General features: G+C 57.5%; 1 protein-coding gene across 1 annotated transcript; it reads right to left on the bottom strand.

Annotated features, from left to right (window-relative positions):
* Nucleotides 1–368: 368 nt before the first annotated feature.
* Nucleotides 369–24386, bottom strand: LOC132229663 (cholesterol 24-hydroxylase). Its single transcript, XM_059686199.1, has 15 exons — nucleotides 24162–24386; nucleotides 18211–18291; nucleotides 17580–17661; nucleotides 14006–14079; nucleotides 13469–13555; nucleotides 10695–10833; nucleotides 9855–9965; nucleotides 8599–8749; nucleotides 8407–8469; nucleotides 7445–7517; nucleotides 4495–4579; nucleotides 3761–3871; nucleotides 2057–2145; nucleotides 1307–1373; nucleotides 369–1132 (listed from the first exon to the last, which is right to left on the bottom strand). The coding sequence occupies exons 1-15, from the start codon at nucleotides 24281–24283 to the stop codon at nucleotides 962–964; spliced, it is 1506 nt and encodes a 501-aa protein (XP_059542182.1). The 5' UTR covers nucleotides 24284–24386; the 3' UTR covers nucleotides 369–961.
* Between the last annotated feature and the right edge of the window lie 777 nt (nucleotides 24387–25163).

Raw genomic sequence — 25163 nt, 5'->3', positions numbered from 1 at the left:
CCAGGTGCTTGGCTCCACCAATTCCCTGAGAGACCGGGGTCCAGCCTCTGAGCCAGTGGCCTGGTTGGGAGTAGACCGGCCCCCACCCCCGGCCCTCTTACATCAAGCTCTCCAAACCCTGCCTACAATCCCAGCCTCACGCCACACCCAGGGGCATGGCCTTGCATGTAAAAGGGCAGGTGTCTGCTAACACGGGGCCTCCCAGTAACCTGGGCAGTTTTGTCCCGAGGGCACGATGTCTGGGCCTCTCCAGGGGCAACTTCCGGAGCAGTGCCAGCCCTTAGAGAGACGGGCCTCAACATCACCCCCACTTTACAGATGAGCAAACTGAGGGCAGAGCACCCTGGCCTGGTCTGGCCGGTCATTCATGCAGTCAACACATATTTATTGAGCATCGACTCTGTGCCAGGCCCTCGGTGGGCATGGGGGCCTCAGAGACGAATCACACACAGACCCCACGCTTGAGGCGCTCACAGCCTGGCAGGGTGGTCGGTCACTTCAAAGGGCACTCACGAAACAGTGGTCAGTGTGGTGTTAGAGGTAGCACAGGTGACCAAGGAAGCACAGAGGAGGGGCCCCTGGCCCGGCCGGGGGTGGCAGGGAGGGCTTCCTGGAGGAGGTGACACCTGAGGAGGGTTTTAGGGAGTAAGCAAGAGTTAGGGTGTCTGGCAGAGGGAGTGGCCTGTGCAGAGGTGGGGTCGGGGGCAGTGGGGGCGCGGTGATGGCACATTTGGGAGGCAGCTGGGAGTTAGGCAGGGGCTGGTCCAGGAAGGGCAGTGGATTAGCAGCGGACAGGGAGCTCTGAGGGGCGTGAAGCAGGAGGTGGTTGGGAGAAGGCCCTCTGGGAGCCGGCGTGGAGGCCCCCTGAGGAAGAGGACAGGGAGCAGGCTGGGTGGCAGTGGGTTGCAGAGGAGGGTGGGTGCGGCCCCTGCCCAAGGAGTCCGATTCTGCCCCAGGTGCCTCAGCAGGGCGGGGGCGGGGGCGCGGGCTGCCAGCCCCGGGGCTGCAGGGTGCAGAGCACGGGGTCCAGTGGCTTGAGCGTGGCCTGTTCCTGCACCCCGAACCGCTGCCCGGGCACCAGCCGGAACTCCAGCCTCTGCAGCAGCTTGGCCATCACCACCTTCACCTCCATCTGCGCATGTGGGGGGGGGGGGGGCGGGATAGTGGGAGTCAGTGAGCACAAAGGCCATGGACACTGGCCCCCCAGCCCCCGGCCAGGGCAGCCGGGGCGGGGCAGGGCTCCAACTGCGTCCTGGCCCAGATCAAGACCCCACCCCTGCAGTCCCTCCGCAGCCCTGGCTCCTACCTGAGCAAACTGCTGCCCGATGCAGGAGCGCGGGCCCAGCGAGAAGGGGAAGTAGGTGAACCGCGGCCTGTGGGGAGAGAGTCATCAGGAGGTGCCCGAGACGGGCGGGCTGGGGTTTGCACACACTGAACACAGCAGCTGCCTCTGCTGCGCTCGCTCGGCATTTTCTCACACATCCTCCTCTGAGCCTGCCGGAGGAGCCGTCATTATCCCCACTTCACAGATGGAGGAACTGAGGCTCAGAGAGGCAGAGCAGCCCGCCCGAGGCCCCATGTCACTTATCATTGGGCCTGTTACACGTCCAGCTCTGGGCAGCCTGGATCTGGACTCAGGGGGCTCTGTCCCTGGAGCCTGGCCCCCGCATTGCTTCAGCCCTTTCGCCTATTCACTCCCCCAGAGGGAGCCAGCGGTGTTCCCATTTCTCAGATAGGAACATCAAGGCCAAGGGAGGTGCAGTCACTTGCCCAAGGACTTCCTAGTGTAAGGACTGGTTATAAGTATGGGCTTTAGAACCAGTCTGAGCTGGGCTCAAATCCCAGCTCTGCCACTTAGGGGCTGTGCACCCTCGGGCTAAGCTCTCTGAGCTGTGATTTCCTCCCTGTAAAAGCGGGCACGGTGGGGGTGACAGCTCCTCACGTGGATCTGGAAGGCTACATGGGCTCGGTGGGCACGGGCAGCTCAGACCAGAGGCCCCAGGACCGTCCTTGTCCCACCAGACCTCCCTCATGGACGGCTCACAGGGAGACTTACTTGGGTGCTTTGGGGCCGAAGCGATCCGGGTTGAAGGTCAGCGGGTCCTCAAAGTACGTGTCCATCCGGCCCATGACGTAGGTGCTGAACTGCCGGGCAGAGGCTACGCTTGTCTCTGGCTCCAAGAATCGGAACCCTCGCACCTCCCCCACCTGCTGCGGCCACCCAGTGGGGTGATTTGGACAGAGTAGTCTCCCAAGCCCCCACTCCTGCTCTACTCCACCCATCCATCCCTCCACACACCCCCCCATCTCCCCACCCACCCATCTGGGCCATTGTGGGGCCCCACTGGCCCCTGGGAAGTCTCTAAGAGGAAGAAAGGGGGTGGCCAACATGCCCCGACCACTACCTGGTGTGCTGTGTCGTCCCACGCCTGGCCCACCCGTGGGAGCGTGACTCTGACCCCTATTTTCACATGAGGAAACTGAGGCTCAGAGAGGTTCGTGATTTGCCTGAAGTCACCTGACCAGTAAACGGCCAAACTGAGACTCAAACTCAGGTCTGCTGCGAGGCCATCTCTCTCCCCATCCTGAGAGCCATGCTGTTCAACACCAGGCTTGCCTGGGGGTGGGAGCTGCAGGCCCCCCAGCCTTCCACCTGCCCTCGCAGAGCCTCCTGATCACCCTGATGCTCCGTGCCCTGCCCCCAGGGGCCAGGCACGCCCCCACAACCGGCCCGGGTGCCAGCCTCTGCCTCTTGACCCTGCACAGTGTCTCCCTCAGCCGCTCTGCCCTGGCTCTGTCTCAATGATGGAGACGGGCCTGGGACTGAGCTCTGAAAAGTGAGGGGAGCATCAGGCAGGAAGGGGTCTCAGGCAGCAAAGGGCGCTGACTCTGTGCCAGGGGTTTTGGCCGAACAAGTGATGTATGTCCTGTCGACTCTTGTCAGTAAACTGTGGCCACCAGCCCCATCTTACAAGGTAGCACTGAGGCCCGGGAATCCAGGCTCAGAGACCAACCCTACCGGCACCTTGCTCTCCGACTTCCAGCCTCCTGACCTGCCAGACAGTACGTTTCTGCTGTGTGAGCCCCCGGCTGTGGCCCTGCGTTATGGCAACCCCAGCTGACGAACAGGCCTCCCTCCCTCACACCATGCACAGGGTCAAGTCCACGTAGATAAGAACCTCACTTTCAAAAGAAAAATGTAAACTTAGAAGCCAGCCCTAGCTGGTTTGGCTCAGTGGATAGAGCACTGGCCTGCAGACTGAAGGATCCTGCGTTCGATTCCGGTCAAGGGCACGTACCTCAGTTGCCGGCTCCTCCCCGGCCCAGGCCCTGGAGGCAACCAATCAATGTATTTCTCTCACATCGATATTTCTAGCTGTCTTTCCCTCTCTCTCCCACTCGCTCTAAAAAGCACTGGAAAAATGTCCTCGGGTGAGGCTAGTAAATAAATAAATGAACTTAGAAGGCGATGTCAGTGGGTGTGCTGAGCTCAGGATAGGGAAGGGTTTCCTTCTTACACAAGAGGAATCACCTCTCTGAGCCTCAGGGCCCTCCGCTGGGGGTGGGGCACCCCGTCCAGAACCCTCCCCTGTAATCTAAACAGGACAGAGTGAAGGGGGGAGAAAGACCTCATGGGCTTACAGTGAGACCCGGATGAGAACACACAGTGAGGAGAACGGGGCCACGGACCCCTCGCCCCCACCTCAGAAGGGCGCCCACATCAGCCACCGCGGGGCGGGCAGGCAGGGCCCCCACGCACCAGGAGCGGGGTGTTGCCGGGGACTCTGACCCCATCAATCAAGGTGTCCTCCTCCAGCAGGCGAAAGGTGCCCCACGCAGGCGGGTACAGCCTCAGCGACTCTTTGAGGACCTGCAGAGCCACACGCAGAGGAAGCGAGAGGAAGGGGAGACCCCAGGGGACACAGCCCAGCCCCATCTCTGCTCCCGCTCCCGGCACTGACTGCGCCCGAGTCCAGGACTGGGTCCCGGGCCCCTGCAGAGTGACCTTCACCTTTGTGTTCCACCCTCATTCGACCAAAGGAGAAACTGAGGCCCAGAAGGAGAAGGGGGTTGGCAAAGCCATAGCAGCAGGGCCTGGACCGGGAGCCAGACCTCCCTCTGCACCGGGGTCCCTCCATCCTGAGTCCCATGGCTCAGGCGAGGCCCCCTGCTCTGCTCTGTCTCCCAGGGGAGGGTGCTGGGCCTGCTCCCCAGCGGAAGCTCGGGCCTGTGGATCTCCACTCAGGGCGCGCTGTTTCCGACCTCGGCTGCATCCTGGCGTTACCTGCGAAGCCTGCCCACGCGGCTGCCGGGGCCGCCCCCAGCGACCGTGGTGTCGTTGGTCCGGGGCAGCCTGGCGTGGGGCTGTTTTAGTCTCCCAGGGGCTCCCCGAGCAGCGAGCTCAGAGAACCCCATTCTAATGGGTTAGGGCGGCCTAAACCCACGAGTCCCCCGCATCTGCCCCGAAGCGCCCGCCCCGCCCCGCCCCCCCACCTGGGACAGGTACTGCAGCCTCCCCAGGTCCTCGTAGTCCAGGTGCCGCTTAGAGCCGATGACCTCGTCCACCTCGGCCTGCAGCCTGTGGGGTCAAAGACAAGTTCCTCTCCAAGGACAGAGTTATAAGAAGCGGGGTGGGGGGTGGGGGGGTGGAAGGAAGCCTGCAGAGAGAGGTTGGGGTGCCCCCCGTGAACACTGCTTCCCCCAATTGTTTAAACAAAGGTTCTCAACCTGTGGGTCGCAACCCCTTTGGGGGTCGAATGACCCTTTCACAGGGGTCACCTAAGACCATGGGAAAACACATCTATAATTACATATTGTTTTTGTGATTAACCACTATGCTTTAATTATGTTCAATTTGTAACAATGAAATTAGGGGTCACCACAACATGAGGAACTGTATTAAAGGGTCGTGGCATTAGGAAGGTTGAGAACCACTGGTTTAAGACATCCGGGAACTGCCATGTCCAAACCAAGGAGCCCAAGCAATGGGAGCCGTGTCCCAGGCTCTTTACAACGTTCACCCTCTGTGTGCGCCGCTGGGAACCGGCTGCAAGAAATCAACGCGCCAGAGCGAGGGCTTTGCCCACAGGCGCCCCTCTCAGCCCAGGCCACGCGCAGCCAGCTGGAGACAGCGGAATGCGCGGTGCAGAGACCTAGCAAGAGAGCCTCGGGAGGCGCCTGCTAGGATAACCTCCAGCACTACGAGTGGGTAGGGCCCCCTCACACCCACTGGGAGGGCTGTTGTCAACAACAGAGGAGAACAAGGTGGCAGATGTGGAAAAGCCGGAACCCTGGTGGGTGGGAAGGTAAATGGTGGAAAGCGATAGGACAGTTCCTCAAAAATTAACACGGAATTAGCATCTGACCCGCAATCCCACCTCCGGGTGTGCTCCCAGGGCAGTGGTCGACAAACCGCGGCTTGCGAGCCACATGCGGCTCTTTGGCCCCGTGGCATGGGCCACGAAGTTTCAATCTCACTGTAGGTGCACGCCCGCATGTGGTATTTTGTGGAAGAGCCACACTCAAGGGGCCAGTTTGCCGACCACTGGCCCAGGGGAACTAAAAGTACAAATAAATGTCTGTACACTCATGTTTGTAGCAGCGTTATTCACTGCAGCCAAAAGGCGGAGGCAACCTCACGTCCACGGATGCCTCCACAAGAATGGCCCAGCCACACAATGGAAGAGGAACTCAGCCATAAGAAGGAACGGCGTCCTGACACCTGCTCCCACGTGGACGCACCTCACAGTACCTGGAGAACTCGGGTGCTAGGCAGACAGTAGAATGGGGGTCACCAGAGCTTGGGAAGAGGGGGTGGGAGTTCTTGTGTGATGGGGACAGAGTTTCCTTTTGGGAAGATGGGAAGGTTCTGGGGATGGTGGGGGGATGGGTACATGACAATGTGAATCCACTTAATGCCCCTGAGCTGTACAGTTAAAGCAGTTAAAATGGTCAATTTTATGTTATATATGTGCACTTTACCATGACATTTCTAAAAAGTGGATTTGAGAAGAGATTACAATAACATGGGGTGATGTCGTGGCAAAATAAATGGTGAAATTCAGTAGTTAAGCATGAACTGTCTCTGGAAGGGTGGGGCCACCATGGACAGATTTATTATTATTACTAGAGGCCTGGTGCACAAAAATTCATGCACTGGGGGTGGAGGGTGTCCCTCAGCCCGGCCTGCACCCTCTCACAGTCCAGGAGCCCTCGGGGGATGTCCACCTGCCAGTTTAGGCCCACTCCCCAGGGAATGGGGCCTAAGCTGGCAGTCAGACATCCCTCTGGCAGCCCGGGAGCCCTCAGGGGATGTCTGACTGATGGCTTAGGCCTGCTCCTTAAGCCACAGTCGGACATTCTTAGCATTGCCAAGGAGGCGGGAGAGGCTCCCACCACTGTTGCTGTGCTCACAGCCATCAGCCTGGCTTGTGGCTGAGTGGAGCTCCCCATGAGAGCACACTGACCACCAGGAGGCAGCTCCTGCAGTGAGCGTCTGCCCCCTGGTGGTCAGTGTGTGTCATAGCTACCGGTTGGATGGTCGGCTGGTCGCTTAGGCTTTTATATATATAGATTATTAATGTTGTCGCTTTAACTTTTCTGCTCGTTTCCAAATTTTTTTATAAAGAGCATATTATTATGACTTCCTTTTAGAAACCCAATAAATGATCTCATGTTCTCAAGAAGCCATTCCCCCTGCCCTTTAGGCCATGATAACCACTAACCGCAGGCCTCTCCCACCGCCCTAGCGCCCTCCCTGCCGTGCTATGTGGGTGACGGCATGCTCACTGGCATCGCCTGGCATTTTTAGGACACTCTCACATTTGGCTCAGTCTTTGGGGGAACCTGTTTGTATTTAAGGAAGCCAATGGCCCACTCAGATGCCATCTGCCTAGGCATCCCCCCTTTCCTGCCAGCTGAAGACGGGTGCCCCCTCGGCATTTTACTTAGAATTCTGTGCAGGCCTCACAGGCAGTCCCTGGCCAGGCACTAAGTGGGGAGGGAAAGAGCCACGGTCCCTGGAATCTTGGGGCTTCCAGTCCATGACTGAAAAAGACTTGAAGCAAACAGTCCCAGGAGAAAATGCATTTATGAGCTGGGAGGTGGCTAGTGGCTACTTTAGGGGTCTGAGAAGTAGGTGAAGGAGAAGCGGAGGAGAAGGAGAAAGGAGGAGGGGAGGGGAGGGGAGGAGGAGGAGGAGAAGGAGGAGGAGGAGGAGGAGGAGGGGAAAGAGTTGTTGTTTTCTAGGAGGAAAGCAGGGGAAAGACCTTCCAGAGGCAGGAACAGCATGTGCAAAGGCCCTGGGGTGAAGAGAAGCAGGACACAATGCAGAGGGCTCAGCCAAGGGCAGTGGGAGCAGGTGGCCCTTGAGGAATAAGACATTGGACAAACCCCTTCACCAACATCAAGGAAAGCCCCCCACCCCCTGGCCCCCTCTCCGTACCTTGCTAAGATCTCGGGCTGGCGTGACAGCTCCATCACCGTGAATGCCAAGTGATTGGCGGACGTCTCATGACCTGCAGGAAAGGAGGAGAGTGGCAGCTCCACACAGATCATAAAGTAGCTACTGTCTGGCTTCTGAGACCCCAAGCCCCCGGTGGCAGCTCAGGCCCTCACCTCTGCTCCCTAGGGTTGAGCTGGGTGTATGGATATAAAGGGACAACTGCCCACTTCCACGTCAGCTGATGCCAGCCAGTGTGGTCAGATAAAGGGCATCTGGTGTTCACACTCTAAACCCCTTCCTCCAACCATCCCTGGGCCTGGCCTGGCCTGAGGGGGGGTCCATCCCCATTTTGCAGAAGAGAAAGCTGAGGCTGAGACCAATGTGTCTCTCTGAGGTCACAGAGCGCATCTCGTTGATCAAATCACACCAACAAATATGCAACTTAAACTGTGAGACATGCGGGCAGAGAAGCTCTGGGCACCATGGAGAGCTCCCGGGGGCGGGGGGGGGGGGGCGTGGCTGATGTGTCTGTGTAATGACGGAGGGCTTCCCCAGGGAAGAAGCACCTGGGGGGTCCTGAAGAGTGAGGAGGAGTTTTCTAGGTGAAGATCGATGCTCAAGAAATATTTGATGAGCAATGAATGAGGCTGACCCCGCATCCCCAATTCTGAGTGAGGCGGAAACATGAATTCACACGGCCAAGCTCTCCTGAGCCCCAAAAGGCAGCTTCACACGTCCCCAGGACGGCCAGCGCCATTAACAGGCCAGATGCCACCAAGAGGGCCTCCTGGACCCCCCCCCCCCCCCGCAGGCATGGAGAGGCTTCGCTCCCCTCGGCCCAGCCCCCCAATCCCACAGCCTAACTCTGCTCAGTCAGCCAGGAAAACCTCCCAGAGTCCAGATTCCAGGGGCCCATCGTTCCTGCAGAGCTCAGAGCCCCTGGTCGCGATGCAGCTACGAACCGGCAATGAAGAAGGTGACGAAGTTGTCCAGCAGAACCTCGTCGTCCTGGGCGCCCTCTTCGGCTGAAAGACAAGCGGCGGCTCAGGGCCCGGCGGCAGCGTCTGCCACGCTCACATCCCCTTTCCAAGACCCAAAGGACAGTCGCCTTGTCAGGAGGCGCCCCGGCACCCGCCCCGCAGAGGGCTCCCCACCTTTGAGGATCTGCGTGAGGATGTCGGCAGGGACGTCCTCGCCCCGCTTCAGGGCCTCCCGGCGGCGCTGCACCCAGTCCTTGCCCACCTGGCGCAGAAAGCGGACGCTCTCCCGGATCTCCCGGAGCTGCTTCCACTTCCCGGGCATGAACTAAACAAGAGCCCCAGCTCAGGACGGGCCACGGAACGCCCCCGCTGCCCCCGCTGCCCCCGCTGCCCCCGCTGCCCCCGCTGCCCCCACCCAGCTCCCAAAGGACCATACATCCACCGGCAAGCTGGGAGGTGGGGGGAATGCGAGGACATGTTAGAAAAGATAAAGGCGCCAGGGAGACAGGTCCCGAAGGCCGGCTAGGCCCAAGCATCCACCGGCTTCCCCTCCCGCACCAAACCCCTGAAAACGATGGGAGAGATGCCTGAGAGCATTCAGGAAGCCCTGAAAAGGTAAGGGGTCCCTGAAGGATCGAGGCGGCTAGGACTGCAGTCAGGGAGGAAACCACAGCCAGAGGGCAGGGAGCTGGAATCAGCGGCTGAAAAAATGGGGGGCTCAGAGGGCTGCAAACTCAGAGGCTGAGCCTCAGGGAATGGAGGGGGCCCTGGGCATCGGTCTGAGAATCAGCTCAAGCACCACTTTCTCCCTTCGTCCTCCTTCAAGCCTGGAACCAGGGGGTGACAGCTGGAGCTGCAGCAGCCATCGTATGACAATGAGGCGATGTGCTGGAGACAGTAGTGCAATAAGAAAATCCAGCCCTAGCCAGTTCGGCTCAGTGGATAGAGCTGTGGACTGTAGGGTCCCGGGTTCGATTCCAGTCAAGGGCACATGCCTGAGTTGCAGGGTGGATCCCCAGTTGGGGGCGTGCAAGAGGCAGCCGATCAATGATTCTCTCTCATCATTGATGTTTGTATCTCTCTCTCCCTCTCCCTGCCTCTCTGAAATCAATAAAAATATATTTAAAAAGAAAGAAAGAAAGAAAGAAAATCCAGGAACACGTGACATTGTGGAGCCATCCTAGCCATCCCAGAGTGCCCGTTTCAGGGGGTCATTTTACATGAGAGAAAGGTCACTCCTAATTTACATAATCCACTTTCATTCCGAGCCTCCCCTTGAGGCAACGTATGCAAATCCTAACTGAGTCGAAGTCACTTCACATCTACAAACCGGAACTCAGAACTCATTCTGGAAAAATCCCTGGCGGAGGCGCCCCAGCGGAAGAGGACACCCGCACGGGCGGCTGGCCGCCGGAGGGGTGCGGGCGCACCTTCGCCAGCGTGTTGCGGGACGCAGTGATGCCCTCCAAGATCAGCTTCACCTTCCCGGACAGGGGCTTCTGGGCGCCCAGCAGCATGCCAGTCTCCATGCCAAAGGCTGCCTGGGGAGAGAACAGGCCGGGCTCAGACCTGGGGATGGGAGGACCGAAGCCCAGGGCAGCGCCGGGCACCGTTCAGCTGGAGACTCAGACCCCGGGCCAAGGACTGGCCTGCATCGGGTCACAGACTCCCTGCCATGAGCCATACTTCCAACCCCGTAGAATGTGGTGAGAATTACGTCACAGGGTAACCCCTAAGTAAACCTCAACTCCTTCCTTGACACGATGCATTGCCCCTGAGACACAGCCTCCCGTGGGCGTCCACTCTGCACCCAGCTGCCCAGGGAATGGCTGAATGACAACGCTGCTTCACTCCCTGTCCCTACACCCCAGCTGCCCAGCCTGCCTTCCCCTGGGTTCGGGGCTACCTGGGCCACTGCTGGGTCTGCCGGGGTAAACAGCCAAGCCGCTACCCCACGGGGAGCTGAGGGGCGGCAGGTGGGCTTTGGGCTGGGAGGACGGCAGACCGCAGAGCCAGTCCTGCTTCTGCCCCTGACCAGCCTGGGCCAGTGCCCACCCCTCTCGGCGTCCATTTCTAGAGAATGAGCTAGCGGCTCCCGTCTCACGCTGGGTTGTTTGGAATAGTTAAGGAGACACGAAGCGCTTGGCCCAGAGAAGGGGCCGCTGGCACGGGGGAGCAGCAAGGAAAGGAGGAAGGCAAGGAAGGGGAAGAGGGAGGGAAGAGGAGCCCTCTGCCCCGGGGTGGGGGAGGGGGGGCCGTCCACCCCTCACCTTGGCCAGGATGTCCATGGTGGTGCAGGTCAGCATCTCCTGCATGGACACCGGGGTCTGCCCGTCCGCCTTGGCCTCCAGGATCTCCACCAGCTGCTCCGCTTTCTCGTTGAATGTCTCCATCAGGCTGACCAAGGAGCTGGGGAAACAGCACACGCGTCAGCGGCCGCGGGACCAGCCCAGGGCTTCTGCGGGAGGCACAGCTCCCGGGCTTGGGTTCCCTCACCAAACGAGCCCTGAGGTTTCACATTCCCCTCCACTCTGCTGCCGCTGCCGCTTTGCCCTTGTCCACACGGCCCCACGGGTCCTCGTTCTGTCATTGGGCCCCTCAGCTCTGACCTCACGACGATGTGACAGTGTAGAAACTCCACGGGACAGCGGGAAGGAAGGGAGGCAAGGCGTCTTCGGTCTCCAGAATCCATGAGTTTCCCCACCAGCCTCTCCGCGGGCGCTGCCCTGCCCCGGGCTGCCACCTGCAGCCTGGCTTTCCCGTCCCATTCCCTGCCCGTGAGCAGTCACAGCGCCAGACCACAGGGACATGAGTCCGCAACCCAGGGATCCCAACACACCGCGCCCCCTGCCCCGGGACAGCCAGCCGGCTCATCGGCCAGGCCTAGAGCTTAGAAAGACGCGTGGAAGGATGCACTCCAAACTCACAAACGTGGCATCCCCAAGGGAAGTGCGGGAAGGGGGAGACTGCCACTCGGCACATTACACATTTCTGACTTTTCACTAACAGAAGGTGCTGCTTTTGAAATCAAAGGCGCTTTTTAATGTTAACAATCTGGGTAAAGGATATAGGGCTGTTCTTTCTCCTATTCTTATTCCTAAAACGTATCTAGAAATGTGACGTTTCCAAATACGACATTTTTTAAAACATGAAAAAGAAAAAAATGGGAGAAGAGAAAAAGGATCCATTTTTTAAATTAGGAACGAAAATCAGCTCTTCGCTCCCCATCCACCAACCCTGCTCTGGCTTCCCTGCTCCGGCAAGGCCCGCATCCTCCTGCTGCCGCTGCCTGGCCCCACCCCACCCCACGCTGGCTCACGTCTTACCCTCTGTGGCCCAGGCCAGACAGAAGCACCATTCTGATGGGGTCCCTTACCTAAGCCACTTGGGAGCACCCTGTCGCTCTTAGGAGGGAGGCAAAAATCCTCACCTGGACCAGGAGGCAGACCCTGTCCCCTGCCCACTGCCACCTGCAGCATGGCCTTCCTGTTACAGTGGCCTTTTAGCTCCTCCAAAGCGCAATGTTCCTTCCCACCTCAGGGCCTTTGCACATGCTGTCCTTTCTGCCCGGAGCTCTCCTCCCTGGCACCTTCCATCCCCACGCCCGTTACCACCTATGCCTGTCCACTCTCCAGCTGGACACCCAGGTGCCCCTTCCTTTGGGAACGTCTCTTGAGCCCCAGGTAGGCTGAGTGATGCTCCCACAGCACCCTCGACTTCTTCATCACACTAGCATGGTTTGCAAGCGCTTACGTCTGTGCAAGATTACTTGTAGTTGTCCTTTTCTCCTATTCACTCACATTCAGGCTGACTGTTTGGACAGCATGTTCCATGTCCTCATTTGATAACTATATGGTAGTCATGTGAGAGAAAGTCCTTGTGCTTAGGAAATACACACAGAAATATTTAAGGGAAGGGGTCACAGTGTCTCCCAACTTACTCTCAAATGGTTTAAAAATACACATGATATTAAGTAATGTGAATCATGTATACACACACACAGAGAACCGTCAGCATATTTACATTTACACATAGAGAAGAAACGATAAACAGATGTGATTTTAAAAGTGAATCTGGGTTAAAGACACACAGGAGTTCCCTAAACTATCTTGGCAGTTTTTCTGCAAATTTGAAGTTATATCAAAATAAATGATTAACCTTCCTCTGAATGTTAAACACAGGCTTACCAGGTGACCCAGCAGCCTCGCTCCTGGGGACACGCCCAAGAAAAACGGAAACGCACGTCCGCACACAGACTTGCACTAATACATGAATGCTCAGAGCAGCACGATTCACAAAAGCCCAAAACCGGAAACAACCCACGTGCCCGTCAGCTGATGAGGGCGGATGAGCCAACGCGGCCCATCGAGACAGCAGAGTCGTCGCTGGCAGTAAAAAGGAACGCATTTCTGGTGCATCATGTGGCATGAATGGCCCTCGTGGTGCTGCGTGAAAGAAGCCAGACACAAAGGCCACACGTGTGGGATTCCGTTTATAGGGAATGTCCAGAATAGGAAAATCCAGACAGAAAGCAGGCGAGTGGGTGCCAGGAGCTGCGGGCACAGAGGGGGGGTGGGGGGATGGGTGACAAGAATGTCCTAAAATTGACCACGGTGATGGCTGTACAGGTTTTGAATATACTCAAAACCATTAAGTTGCACCCTGTAAATGGGTGAATTACGTGGTATGTGAATTGTATCTGAATGTGAGTTACTTAAAAAATCAAATGTTACCCAAAATGAAAACTATAATAAAATAAAAAGCCCAGATGAGAGTGATGAGGCCTGCGCCGGGGGAGCTCCTGGGGGACAGGGACCCCCACACGTCCAGACGTCCTTGTCACAACCCTGATATCCACAAACTGATAAGGACCTCTCTCCGCCTCACGCCCCACTGGCCGGCCTCCTCCCTCTGTCCCTGCTGCCTGGATGAGCCCCTCCGCCTCCCCTGCCCAGCAGCCCAGCAGCCCAGCAGCCCAGCAGCCCAGCAGCCCAGCACCGCCCTGCCCAGCCAGGACCCACGCTGCCCGGCCGGCCACGCTCACCTGCGGCTGAAGGCCAGGTCCATGACTCTCCGCTGCTTGTGCCAGCGCTCGTAGTCACACTCGGACACCAAGCCTTGGCCAAACAGCCTGCGGGGCACAGACACTGATGAGAGAAGCAGGCTGGGGGGCGGGGCTGACGGCCAGGTGGCCAGGGGGTCCCCTTTGGGGCGACAACAATGTTCTGGGAGCGGACAGAGCTGATGGTTGTACCACGCTGTGAGTATACCACATGCACTGAATTGTACCTCCAATGTGGTTAACAGGGTGGATTTTATGTATGTGAATTTAACCTCCGTAAACAAAAAAGAAATGAGGTTATCATGTGTCCCAGTCTCAGCGACCCCCACCCTCCCACCTGCCCTGGGAGAGAGGAAAAGGGAGGTGCCCATGATGAGAGCAGTGGCCACCAGGCCTGGGGCACGTGCTGTGTGCCTGGCAGCCAGGAGCTCGGCCCCTAACGCTACCCCAAGGCTCTGGGGCCCCTGAGCCCTCTCCTCCCAGCCAGAGGCCTCCCCCCGGCCCTCCCTCTCGCCTTACCTCTCACCAAACACAGTCTGGATGGCATGGTACATCTTGGAATCCTTGTTGTACTTGGTGGACATCAGGAACTTCTAAACATCCCAAAACACCAACGTCAGTCCGGGCACCCGTTTCAATCCGTGACTCACACCCCAGATAATCACCTGGAGCCGAGCCTGCTCCCGGGTAAGCACGCACACCGGGGCCTCGCCTAACCCTCTGGAGCAAGAGCATCCACTTCAGGGGTGAGGAAAACGGGGCGCCGAGGGGTGAAGCAATTGTCCTGTGGCCACACAGCTGGAGAGCAATGTTGGGGGGGTTTCCTCACTCCAATGCCCACACCTTGCCACCTTCCAACGTGGCCAGAACAAAGAAGGACATGGCTGCTCTGGACCCAGAGAGCCTGGAGGGAGAGTGTCCGGGACATAGGACAGACACTCGGCACAGATGCAGGATTGTTGCTGCCCACCCAGCCATGGAAATCACGGGAGGCTTCCTGGAGGAGGTCAGCTTCCTCACCAAGAGCTGCCTGGTGCAATAGTAACATTAGCTAACAGCTCTTTTTAAAAAAATTCTTTATTGTTTAAAATATTACATATGATTCCCTTTTCCACCATTGGCCTCTCCCCGCTCATTCCCCCTCCCTCCCTCCGGACATTCCCTCACCCCCCTTACTGACTGTGTGCATGGGTTATGCTTATATGCATTGATCTCTCACCCTCCACTCCTCCCCACCCCCCGCCATCCCCCTGAGGTTGGATGGACTGTTCGATGCTTCTACGTCTCTGGATCTATTTTAGTTCATCAGTTTATGTTGATCATTATATCCCACATGTGAGTGAGATCACGTGATATTTATCTTTCTCCGACTGGCTTATTTTGCTTAATATAATGCTCCCCAGGTCCATCCATGCTGTTCAAATGGTTAAGCGTTCCTTCTTTTTGACAAGGGCAGTGTAGCCCAGCTGGGAGTCAGCGGGCTTGAATTTGACCATGGGCTCAACCTCCTCACTCCTCCCTTTGCTAACAACCCTATGACCCTGGGCAATCGTTCTCCTCCCTTGGCTCTCAGTTTCCTCATCTTACAAGATGGGGAAAGAGTGTGCCTGCCTGGTAGGTCCGCGTGAAGAATAAATTGGTTCCACATGACAGGGGTGAGAATGGTGCCCGGCACCCAGCAGGTGCTCCGTCAATGCCAGGGGCACATCAGCACCTGGAGATCACTCAGTGCCCAGTCAACCCTAGGACGTGGGTGGTCCTGCTGTGCTCATTTACATAGAGATGAAGGGACCTGAGAGTTAGAACTGGCCCCAGATCACACACATGGTAAATGGTCCTAGGCTTTGGATCCAGCTGATCGGCTGCGGGGGAGGGGAGAGATGACTGTGGTCCAGGCAGGGGAAGCAGGGTTACTGGTGCATCCGCAGAGGGTGGGGACTGGGGGGGCTGGAGGGGCCTGCCCTGGGGGTGCTGAGCTTTATTCTGGGGTGCTGGGAAACGGGAGGCGACATCCCTGCTGCACATCAGCCCGGGGGGGTGCTGGTTGCTGTGAGATTTGCTCCCTGGGAAAAGTGACTATCACACAGATCTGGTAAACATTGAAAAGATAATAAGTAGCCCTGGCCGGTTTGGCTCAGTGGATAGAGTGTCAGCCTGCGGACAGAAGGGTCCGGGGTGCGATTCCAGTCAAGGGCACATACCTTGGTTCCCGGCCCTGGTCGGGGTGCATGCAGGAGGCAACCAATCAATGTGTCTCTCTCACATTGCTGTTTCTGTCTGTCTCTCTCTCTCCCTTCCACTCTCTCTGAAAATCAACGGAAAAAAATATCCTCAGCTGAGAATTAACAACAACATAAAAGGTAAATAAATATTGTGGACAACTTTATACCAATAGTTTCAACAATTTAAAAGAAATAGACCAATTCCTTGAAAGACATCAAACTAAGAAAAAAATGGGAAATCTGGATGGTCATATAGCAATTAAAGAAACTGAATGTGTAATTAAGACAAAATAACACTTCTCTAAAGAAGTGCCAGGCCAATGGCTTCACCAGTGAATTCTATCCAACATTAAAGGAAGAAATAACACGACTCTCATACAAGCTCTTTCAGAAAGAAAGTGGAAAGAAATCATTTCCTAACTCATCTTATGAGGCCGATTAAACTGATACCAAAACCAGACAAAGATCTTATAAGAAAAGAATACAGATAGAAACAAAAATTCTTAATGAAAGATGAGCAAACTGTATCCATGTATCCAGGGGCAGACTGTATCATGACCAGGATTTCAGGGTTGGTTTAACACTTGACTGTACACCAATGTATTTCATCATATTGATATATATCTTTCCACTTCTTTTCTCATTGAGCATCATGACGATTTTTGTGCATGGCTTTTGGTAGCATGCTTTTAAACGTCTTAGACTCTGTCTGTATTTCAAATTAAACTTTTTAAAATAAAGTTATTTTTGCCCATCCAGTGTGGCTCAGTGGTTGAACATTGACCTATGAACCAGGGGATCATGGTTCAATTCCCGGTCAGGGCACATGTCTGGGTTGTGGGCTCGATCCCCAGTGTGGGGCGTGCAGGAGGCAGCCGATCCATGATTCTCTCTCCCTCTCCCTTCCTCTCTGAAATTAATAAAAATGTATTTTATAAGTTATTTTTATCATCTTGCTAGAGGCACTATAATAGTCCAGCTTGTCTCCTGATCTGCACCCTAAGTTGTTTTCATCCCTCTTTGTGCCACCAGCCACCCTCCATGCAGAGAATTGCCCCACACATCACCTGCGTGTATAACAGCACCATCATTGATGGAGCAATCGCTGTGGGCCAGGCCTGGGCTAGATAACTCATAGACATCGTGTCAGTCCCATTCTCACAACCCCCGTAAGAAAGGCAGCATCCGTATGTTACAGACAAGGAAACCGAGACCCAGACCGATACAGTCACAGGTCCAGGTCCCACAGCCACCTGGTGGCAGAGCCCAGATTTGAGCCCATTCTGCTAACTCCCAAGTAGATGGTCTGATGGCCACTCTTTCTAAATACCTGCAGAGCAGACACCATCCTGACACATTACAGACCCCTCAATGCCCCTGTGTCCCTCTCCTCGTTGCTAAAACGGGGACTAATAAGGGTCCTAGCCCTGTGAGATCTAATGGGGTAATAACTGGGAGGCGCATAGAAAAGCACACGGCCCATGGCAAACACGGTTAAGTATCCTTTGACCCTTATTTGCTAATAATCGATCAATATTTAATTTACATCACAGCCCTGAGAGAGAGAGAGGTTGGTTATCTTCTCACCTCACCAACGAAGGCATGAGGCTGAGAGGTGAACTAACAGAACGTGTGTGTGCCAAACGGGTCCCAAAACAAAGCCCCCTCCCTGCCCACCTCACACAGCCCCGCCCTTAGGAGCCCGCCAACGGGGGGTGATTAGAAAGAAGCCATTCCCTTTGGGTCCTCGGGAAACCAGCCCCAATATGTGTGCCTCTGGAACGTTTCTCCCATCGTCCCCAGGGCCAAGTTTCACCACCCAACCGCGGGCAGGGGAGGCCCATCCCCATGGAAACCACTCTGTTTCCTACCTTGACCGACTCGGGGCTCGTGACGATGACCGAGGTTTTGTGGAAGACATTGACCCGCACCACAGGCCCGTACTTCTTAGCCCTGGAAACCAAAGCGACCCAAAGGAGGCTGTCAGCGCCCGGAGACGTGAGTGTCACCCGCCCAGGCCCAGCAGGAGAAACGGGGTGTCCCCTCCCGGGACGGGGCTCACCACGGGCTTGGGGCCCAGGCTCTGTCCTGGGGCTGACTCACTACTGAGTCACATCTCCCAGCAGGTCTCAGTTTCCACATCCATGAAATGGGGTTGCTACTCTCCTCCTTTGCCCCACAGGTTGGACTGGGGATCAAGCAAGCTCAGGTCTCTGAAAGGCTCTGGGAAGTACAAAGCACCACCCCACACAAGGACTCGTATCCAGTCACGCCCCGCACCCAGGTTACGGATGAGGAAGCTGAGGCCGGGAGAGGTTCCGATGGCTGGTCTAAGGTCACGGGATTGCCTTTCCAACCAGCCTGCCGTGCCTCCCCACTCAGGGAGGACCTGCTGGCGGTGCGAGTGGCCTGGGCAGGGGAGCAGGGAGTGTGTGTGCTACTGGGCTGGCCCTATGGGGCCTGGCCTGGCATCAGGGCAATGAATGACAAGTTAGGACCCACCAGTCCAAAAACACATCCTGGAGCACGCGGCCACAAGCCTCATCCTTTTTCCAGAAGTAGGGAAGGTGTCCTAGAAGGAAACTAGAAGAAATGAGAAGCATTGTGATCACTGGACGTCACCATTAAAGAGTGCCCCTTCCCCACAGGGCCCTGTGAGGCCGGCGTTATTAGACCCACTTCGTGGATGGGAGGACTGAGGCATGGCGAGATAGGGCGCTGGCTTGGAGTCACCAGGCAGGATGCAAACCTGAGTCTGACCGGCTCCAGAGGCCTCCTTGGAGAGGTGGTGGAGAGAAATAAAACCATCTCCCGGGTACAGGTCAGGGGCTGGCCCTCAGTAACGTTGTGTGGAATTACCTTGAGACATTCATTGAGCACTTTCCATATGTTGGGTGCCATGCTAAGCCTCACCCCGTCTGACCGCCCCACACCACCTGGAGGCAGGGCAGCTGAGGCTGGAGAGGTGAGGTCACCTGCCCACAGGTGTGTGGCTGGAACCAGGGTTCCCCATAGTCCTTATCAGCAGGGGATGGAGGGGCCACACTGAGCCTGCACTGTGATCACCCAATTGCAGACAAGCCCTTTGGTGTCACCTTGAGGCACGTTCCAAGGGACTCATGACCTCCTGTCTCCTCTAGGACTCTTTTCCAGTCAAGCTCACTTGCTACAGCATCCAGACAACAAAACCGCAATTGGGATTTTCTGGGTCAGTGACCTCATTCTCCTGGGGGAAGACGGGAGACATGCAAACATGAAAGTAAATAGGAATTCAGAGAGTGATGGGAGAAAAATCCGAGTGGGGGGCAAGGAGAGCTGGGGCTGGATGTGGGGTGGCCATTTTATACAGGCAGGTGAGGGACCATCCCTCTAGGAAGGTGTGGTGCGAGCTGTAAGAAGCAAGGGACTAGGCCAAGCAGGTATCTGGGGGGAGAGCATTTGAAGCAGAGGAATGGCAGGTGCAAAGGTCCTGAGGTGGAAGTGGGCTCGGTAAGTTCAAGGAAGGCAGTGTGGCTAGAGCAGGGTGCACAAGGGACCCAAGATCCAGGGTGGGGTCACCAAGGTGGGGCAGATAGGGACGGCCTTGTGGGCTCTTGTCCACGCTTTGGCTTTGCCCTCAGTGAAGGGTTTTGAGCAAAGCGAGGGCGGGATCTGGGTTTTAAATGTATTGTGCTGAGAGTGAAGGGGGAGGCGGGCTCAGGGGTGGAGGCAGGGGCCCCAGTGAAGGGCTGTGAGAGGTGATGCAGGCTCAGGCCGGTGGAGGGGAGAAGCAATCCCATTCTGAGTGACAGTGAAGCCAGGAGCCCGGCCACGTGGGTGTGCTGAGTGACAGGTGTCAGGGAAGACCCTGGCCACTGGGAGGAGGTGGAGCTGCACTCGCTAAGGGGAGCAGCGCTGAGAGGGAGCAGCAGGCCCCTCATTGCCCCTGCCCTGTGCGTGCAGGTGTGCAGGCTTCCAGAGGCCAAGCCCCCGGGCTCTGGACTCTGCCTGCAGGAGGGGCAGGCGGAAGCTCCAGCTCAGCACCCCCCAGAGCAGCCTCCGCCCACCAGGGGCCCCGTCCCCCCACCTCGGGGCAGCGCTGAAGTCCCAGGTCCCCAGGGGGGTGCACTGGCTTTCACACCCAGAGCCCCAAGGGCAGGCAGCAAAGGGACAGCCTGCCAGCGAGACTGAGCAGGAGGCACAGGAGAGCCAGAGCCAAGGGCTGGGGCCTTGGAAGAGAGGCTTTGGAGGAAGGAGGCATCCGTCTGCCCCGGCTGCTGAGGGGACGGGCCAGATAGGGCAGCACGGACCGTGGAGGAGCTCCGTGGAGGTCGCTGGGACCTGGACCAAAGCAGGTTGGGTGGAGAGGTGGAGCCGGAGCCCCATGGGGTGGTGGGTTCAAGAGAGAACAGGAGGGAACAACGGGGCCCAAAGACAGGCAGGCTGCTCCGCAGGCCGCAGTGGGGGTGCAGAGAGGGAATGAGAGCGGGAAGAAAAGGGTGGCTTTAACAGCATATTATATAAAAATGGGAGGGATGCAGAGGAGAAGGAATCTGATGGCGCAGGGAGGGGCAGTGGGGGCAGAGCTGCTGAGCTGCGAGGGCAGCTGGCCTTGGCCGGGGCCCCTGGGCCCAGCGGGAAGGGGAGGGCGAACGGCCCGCGGCAGGCAAAGGGGTGGCGGTGGCAGCAGAGCCCTGAAAAGAAGTTCTCGGCTGATGCATTTGCTCCGGGAAGTGGGAGGCAAGAAGAAAGGCTGGGAGTGCGGGTGGGGGGCGGAGGGGGCGTGCGGGGACTGCAGAGCGCCCTGGCTGGGAGGCTGGAGGCTGGAGGCGGGCAGCAGCCGCCGGGGAGGAAGGGAGGGGGGAGCTGAGCCCCACCCGAAGTGAGGACTTGAACGTATCCCGCTCCACCTGCAGGAAGGTGGACCGCGGACACCACGCACCACTGGCTGTATTTCCAGAATTATCTGGTATCCATGGTCACTCCCCAGAGCTGCTCCTTTGCAGGAAAACGCCCTGTTTTGAGTGAGAACAGCCTGGAACTCCTCACCCTCCCAGGCGACTCCGAGGTCCTGCGCCCTAACCACTGGGGTCCAGGGCCCCTGGGGAGGAAGGCGAGTGACACCTTGAGAAGGACAGGGGCACAGCGTGGCCATGTCTCCACTGCCAGGCAAGAGAGGGAACTAAAGCCCGTTCCCTCCAGTTCCTGCAGGGGGCGCTGGGGAGGCAAAGGCAGGGCCAGAAGATGGGTTAGAAATGAGCAGGTAAGGGACCACAGGATGAGAGACGGTGGAACACTGGGGCTGGGAGGGGGCAGCAGAAGCCCACCTGGCATGCCCTGTGGGGGACTGGGAGTGGCAGGGCAGCCCAGCAGAGAGGGGAGGGCAAATCCCCCGCCTGGCTGGTCCCAGCGGGTGTCGTTCCCTAAAACACTGTGGCGGGCACAGTGGGGATCCCAAGTTTCCTGTGGGCAGAGAAGCGTGGGCAGTCACTGGAGCAGAGGGCATCTGGAGAGCCCACTGTGAGACCACCCAGAGGGTGGCAGGATGGGCCACCCTCTAGGAGTGAGGGTGAGGGGCCGTGGTGGTGCCTTGTGCCGGAAGGATGAGGTGGTAAGTGCTCAGCTGGCACCGAAGTCCAGCAGAGGGTCTCCACCATCACTTGTTGAACAGCCCCCACCCCCAGCAACTTGGCAAGTAGCAGTGGGAGGAGAGAACCAACATCGCCGGGAAGTCAAACCTGAAGAACTTATTGCAAAAGAAATAAAACACTGGGAGAGTGAGACTTTCATTGTCAAGTTCACGCCCCCTACCCACCCCCGCCCCCCCGCCCCACACTATGCTACCAGGAGAGTGGGGGCTGATGAGGAGTTTAGAGCATGACAGAAACCAAGAAGCTAAAAGTGTTTGTGTGGGACCTGAACACTGAGTCCGAGTTTTCAGCCGCTACGTGGATCGGTGTGCAGCAGGGTATTGTTTGTAATAAGAACACAGAGGAGGGGCAATCAGGGAGGGCAACCTGGAGGAGAGGGCATCTTGGCGACTCCTGCAGAATAAGGAGGAGAAAGGGTCGGCGTGCAGGAGCCCAGCGGCTGCCTCTTTGCAGGGCAGAGGCGTCCTTGCCCGCAAGCTGGCAAAACTCTGAGGCATCGAGGGGCAAATGCCACCCCTGGAGACTCAATACACTGATTTCTTGCCAACCATGGGATTGCCGGTCACGGGCTTTGGATGCCAAAGCACCTGATTTGTGCTGGAAGCGGTTTCAGAACTTTCATTTAGTGCCGTTTTATGTTTGATCACCAACCAACTTTGCATCCAAAGTCTTTTGCCTGTGCCCTATTCGGTTCACCTCCTTAGAACAAAGCGCCCAACCATAATTACATTCAGCCTCCTCCCACTCCTCTCCCCTCCCCCCCCCACACACAAATGTAAGGTTTTGGGGGAGAATTCAGATCTAAAAAGGAAAGAAATGGGGACACAGGCTATTCCACGGGTGACCCTGAAAACATGCTAAGTGCAAGAAGCCAGACACCAAAGGCCACATATTGTATGATTGCATTTATATGCAATGCCCAGAACAGGCAAACCTGTAAAGACAGAAAGCAGATGAGTGGCTGCCTGGAGCTGGGGGTCGGGATGAGATGAGGGACAGCTCACTGGTATGGGGTTTCTTTTAGGGCCGATGAAACGCGAGTGCTGGTGGTACAGTTTAGAAGGGCAAGTTATATGGCACGCAGAATTTTATTTTAAAAATGCAATGACGGGGGGTGCGGGGGGAGGGAGAGAGATGCGGGGAGAGGAGCAGAGAGAGGCTTGACTCAAGAGGTTGACCGGGTCTGCAGTGCTGGAAGCACTTGGGTTCCAGAGAAAGCCAGCCATAATGCGATCTATCAGAACAAATGATCTGAAAACTGGCCAGGTGATCGTGCCCCTAACAGAACTCTCCGGGGATTCCCACCTTGAATCAGTGGTTTATCGAGTGCCTACTATGCGAATACCAGACACTGCTGCGCTAGGTGTGGGGCACACAGCAGAGAACGAGACAGACACAGGCCCATGGGAGAGACGGACCCTTAACAAGAGGTTGCACCCATAATTAATTACCCAATTGCCATTAGGGTCCCCTAGCGTTTATAAAATGAATAGAATATATTTAAGCATGCAAGCAGGTAAGACCTCCCTGGGGAGTTAGTATTTAAGTAAAGTCTGGAAAGCTGGGAAGAAACATGGCATGAAAGACAGAGCTGCTACAAAAGGGGGAAAGGGTCAGGAAGACCCCAGGGCGGGAGAGGGCGCCGGGGAGGACAGAGCCAGCGGGGAGAAGCACCAGCCACAGAGCTCTTCCCCAAACCCACCAAACAGGAATCCAGGCTTCTAACACCAGGACCTGGCTTGTGCTGGAAGCGGGTGCCTGCCAGCATGTTCAGGTCCTGAGGTTTTAAAAAGTGTGTCTAATACTGTTGTTTATTCATTCATTCAACACATATTTATTGAGCATCCTCCATGTGCCCGGCGCTGGGTGGGGATACACCAGCCCCGCGGCATCCCTGCCCTCCCGGGCTCACATTCTAGGGGGGGAAGACAGTCAACAGGTGAGCGGACAGTCAACAGGTGAACAGCAGGTAACTTCACGGGGGGATGGCCCCATCAGGAGCCTGGGGCTAGTGGACTTTAAACAGAGTGGATGGGGAACTAGCAAGAAGGGAATCAGCTGGGGGGATGGGGGTGCAGGCTGCCTGGGGCAGCAGTGAGTAAGCGAGGGGGAAGAGAACCTCAGGGCAGGTTCTGACAGCTCAGCAGGGGCCTTGCTGGCCAGGGACTGGACTTCATTTAGAATTAGATTTAGTTCTACGCGATGGGAAGCCTTTGGAGCCGAGAAATGACACCTGTGATTTAAGCTTCAGAAAGGTACGCTTCTTGTGGGGGGAGGGGAGTTGAGGGGATGGGGGCCAAGGATGGAATGGAAGTACCAGGGAAGAAGACGAACAGGACCTACCAGGACAGAAATACAAAAGCGCATGGGACCGAAGTACAGTGTGTTCCAATCCTGGTTGAGTGACCCCGGCCGAGTCACCAAAGTTAAGAGCGCTCACTTTGGAGCCAGGCTGATCTGGGCTTCCATCTAGGCTTAAGCTCATCCATGGTGTGACCTTGGGCAGGTGACTTTGCCTCCGCGCGCCTCAGTCTCCTGGTCTGACCGATGGGGTAACAATAGCGCCTACCTAACTGGGTTGTCGCTGCCATCACGTTTGTGGGGCCCAGCCGAGCGCGGTGGTCGCCAAGCAGCTGCGGCGACTGTGAGTAATTCGTTACTAAGAATAGTTAGCGCCCCTCTCCCCGCCGCAGTATCCAAGCCGCCGCCGCGCGCTAAGGCGAGGCTGACCCCTGGCCTCGACTCCGACTCCGGCTTGGATGCGGTCCCCCGACCCCCTATTCGAGCGCCCCTTCCAGGCCCCCGCCCCCACCTCCCGCTCACCTGGGCCGCGGCGGCCCGGGGATGTGCTCGTAGCGGCTGCGAGCGCGGTGCACGAAGGTGCAGCAGAGGCCGAAGGCGACCAGGACGGCGCTGCCGAGCAGCAGCAGCAGCCCGGGGCTCATGGCTCCCGGGCAGGCCAGACCAGGGTCAAGGCCGGGCACGGAGGGGGCGGGAGGCCGCGAGCCGACTCAGCTGTTAGCGCCGAGCGCCGCCTCGGCCCCAGGCCCCGCGCGACCTAGCACCGCCCCCGCCGCTCGGCGCCGCCCCCGCCGGCTCCGACCCCGCCCAGGGCGCTCGGTCCCCGCCAACCACTTCTCCGACTCCAGCTCCATGCTCGGGGTCCGCCCCCGTTCTGCCCCGCCCCTCCCTAAGCTCCGCCCCAACCTCAATAAAAGCCCAGCCTAGGCCCCGCCCATAACATGTGGTCTCTGCCAATCACAACTCCGCTTCTGGCTCAGACCGCAAGCCCCGCCCCTCCCCGCCTCTCCAGGCCCCGCCCTCAGCCCTCAAGCTCTACTCCAAGAGAAGCTCCGCCCAGAACGCGTTGTCCCTGGCAACCTGGTTCCTCGGAGCTTGCGATCTGGCGGGGCTCTAACTCCTGCTGGCTGGTTCCGCCTTCTTTGGCGCCTCCAAATAGCATTTCTCCCCGTGCGCGGTCCTAGGTCCCTTCATTTCCCCCTAAAACCTTCCTGAAAACCCCAGCCCAGTCTCCAAATTTCTGTACTACACCAACTGTTCCCAACCCTCTCCCTGACTCCCCTACCCCCAAAGCTGGTTTCCCCTGCCCGGCCTGTCCACATCGAGCGACCTCGGTCTCCCAGCCGGGCTCATAGGACAAGTGGCCAGCACCCCCAGGGACACGGGGAGGCCTGTGTCTGCTAATGAAGAGCGTACGAGGCTGCTCTCCAGGAATCTCGGGCGCTTCTGGAACCTCCCAGATCCAAGGAAGCCGCGTCGGAGGCGGTGACACCGGTCCCAAGGAGCTGAAGTCGGAGTGACTGA

This window comes from Myotis daubentonii, chromosome 1 (genome assembly GCF_963259705.1).
Source record: "Myotis daubentonii chromosome 1, mMyoDau2.1, whole genome shotgun sequence".
NCBI lineage: Eukaryota > Metazoa > Chordata > Mammalia > Chiroptera > Vespertilionidae > Myotis > Myotis daubentonii.
This window is presented reverse-complemented; position numbering and strand designations above follow the sequence as displayed.

Excerpts from the sequence above, each read along its gene's own strand:
- LOC132229663 (XM_059686199.1), bottom strand. The coding sequence starts at position 24,283 with ATGAGCCCCGGGCTGCTGCTGCTGCTCGGCAGCGCCGTCCTGGTCGCC. Across the intron at positions 13,556-14,005 it reads CAGACTGTGTTTGGTGAGAG|GCTGTTTGGCCAAGGCTTGG; the intron begins GTAAGGCGAGAG and ends TGTGCCCCGCAG. Across the intron at positions 2,146-3,760 it reads CCGGCAACACCCCGCTCCTG|TTCAGCACCTACGTCATGGG; the intron begins GTGCGTGGGGGC and ends TCTGCCCGGCAG.